The following is a 1046-nucleotide window of genomic DNA, read 5'->3' as shown; positions in this document are numbered from 1 at the left end:
TTACGAGTAGGAAACTTTTCACCAGACATTACAGCTTTACTTTATCAGTCCATAAAAATATATTTTTTGGGTTTGGCCTATTAAATCTGCTACAGTGCTTTCAACGACTTAATGTATTGGCTATTTTAGAATTATCCTTAAATAATAAAGTAAGGTCATAACTCCTAAACAATTGCATTTATCACAGTATCTCTGTATCCAATGTTTTAATTCCCTTATCATAGGAGAATACTAAGCAATATTACGAATTTATTTTTGAAAATATAGCAGACCCAATTAAAGGGTTTTTGATCACCTATCTTAAATATTGTCTATTATTTACATACACATGTACACATATATATGATGTCAGACATAGACCCAAAAATCTTAAAATATTAATAAAAATAGACTTGTACGTTTTTATCGCGATTATGTCGCGATATGTAAATGCATGCAAGTAAAAATTACGCATACGCCGTGCTGACAGTGAAAACGTTTTTGAGCTGTGGACAAATGAGCGTAGTTGAGAGGGTTGGAACATAATGATACCAAACAATGACGACGGCAAATAATTTGAACATGTCATCATAGCCCAACCCAACCCCAACAGCCTCCAGCTTCAGTTCGTCCTACAGGCAGCACACTCAACTGTTGAGTTGTCCGCACAGCTTACAGTTCATTAAGTAAACAAATATGTACACAAGCAGTAAACATGTTTGCATGTGTGTTATAAATGGACTGTCTGTTTTTTGTGTTTTGTGTTCTGTCCGTCTGTTGTTTATGCCATTGTCCTTTTGATTACGATTACTCACCACGATCGCTGAGGCTGCTCTTGCGTCCAAAGACAATGCGCAGCGTTTCGATGATGCACAATGATAGCAAAATGGTTGCTTCACGTGACAGAACGTTTTCGCCATAACTCAGATTGATTGCCTTTAGAACGCCCACCCCCACCTCGAAGGCGGCGTACATGCCAAAATAGAATGAGTTCAGATACATGAGTATCTCATATATAAGGCTGGCGTTCATATTGTTGTTGTTACTGTTGTTGTTGTTGTTGCTGT

The 1046-nt window shown here is 37.2% G+C and overlaps 1 protein-coding gene across 1 annotated transcript; it reads right to left on the bottom strand.

The window, feature by feature from the left end:
* Nucleotides 1-729: 729 nt before the first annotated feature.
* Nucleotides 730-1039, bottom strand: LOC117793209. Its single transcript, XM_034633501.1, has one exon. The coding sequence runs from the start codon at nt 1009-1011 to the stop codon at nt 787-789; it is 225 nt and encodes a 74-aa protein (XP_034489392.1). The 5' UTR covers nt 1012-1039; the 3' UTR covers nt 730-786.
* Nucleotides 1040-1046: the final 7 nt, after the last annotated feature.

The sequence above is a fragment of the Drosophila innubila genome, unplaced genomic scaffold (assembly GCF_004354385.1).
Source record: "Drosophila innubila isolate TH190305 unplaced genomic scaffold, UK_Dinn_1.0 167_U_U, whole genome shotgun sequence".
Classification (NCBI taxonomy): domain Eukaryota; kingdom Metazoa; phylum Arthropoda; class Insecta; order Diptera; family Drosophilidae; genus Drosophila; species Drosophila innubila.
The sequence above is the reverse complement of the archived record's forward strand: the minus strand, read 5'-3'. Positions and strand labels throughout refer to the sequence as shown.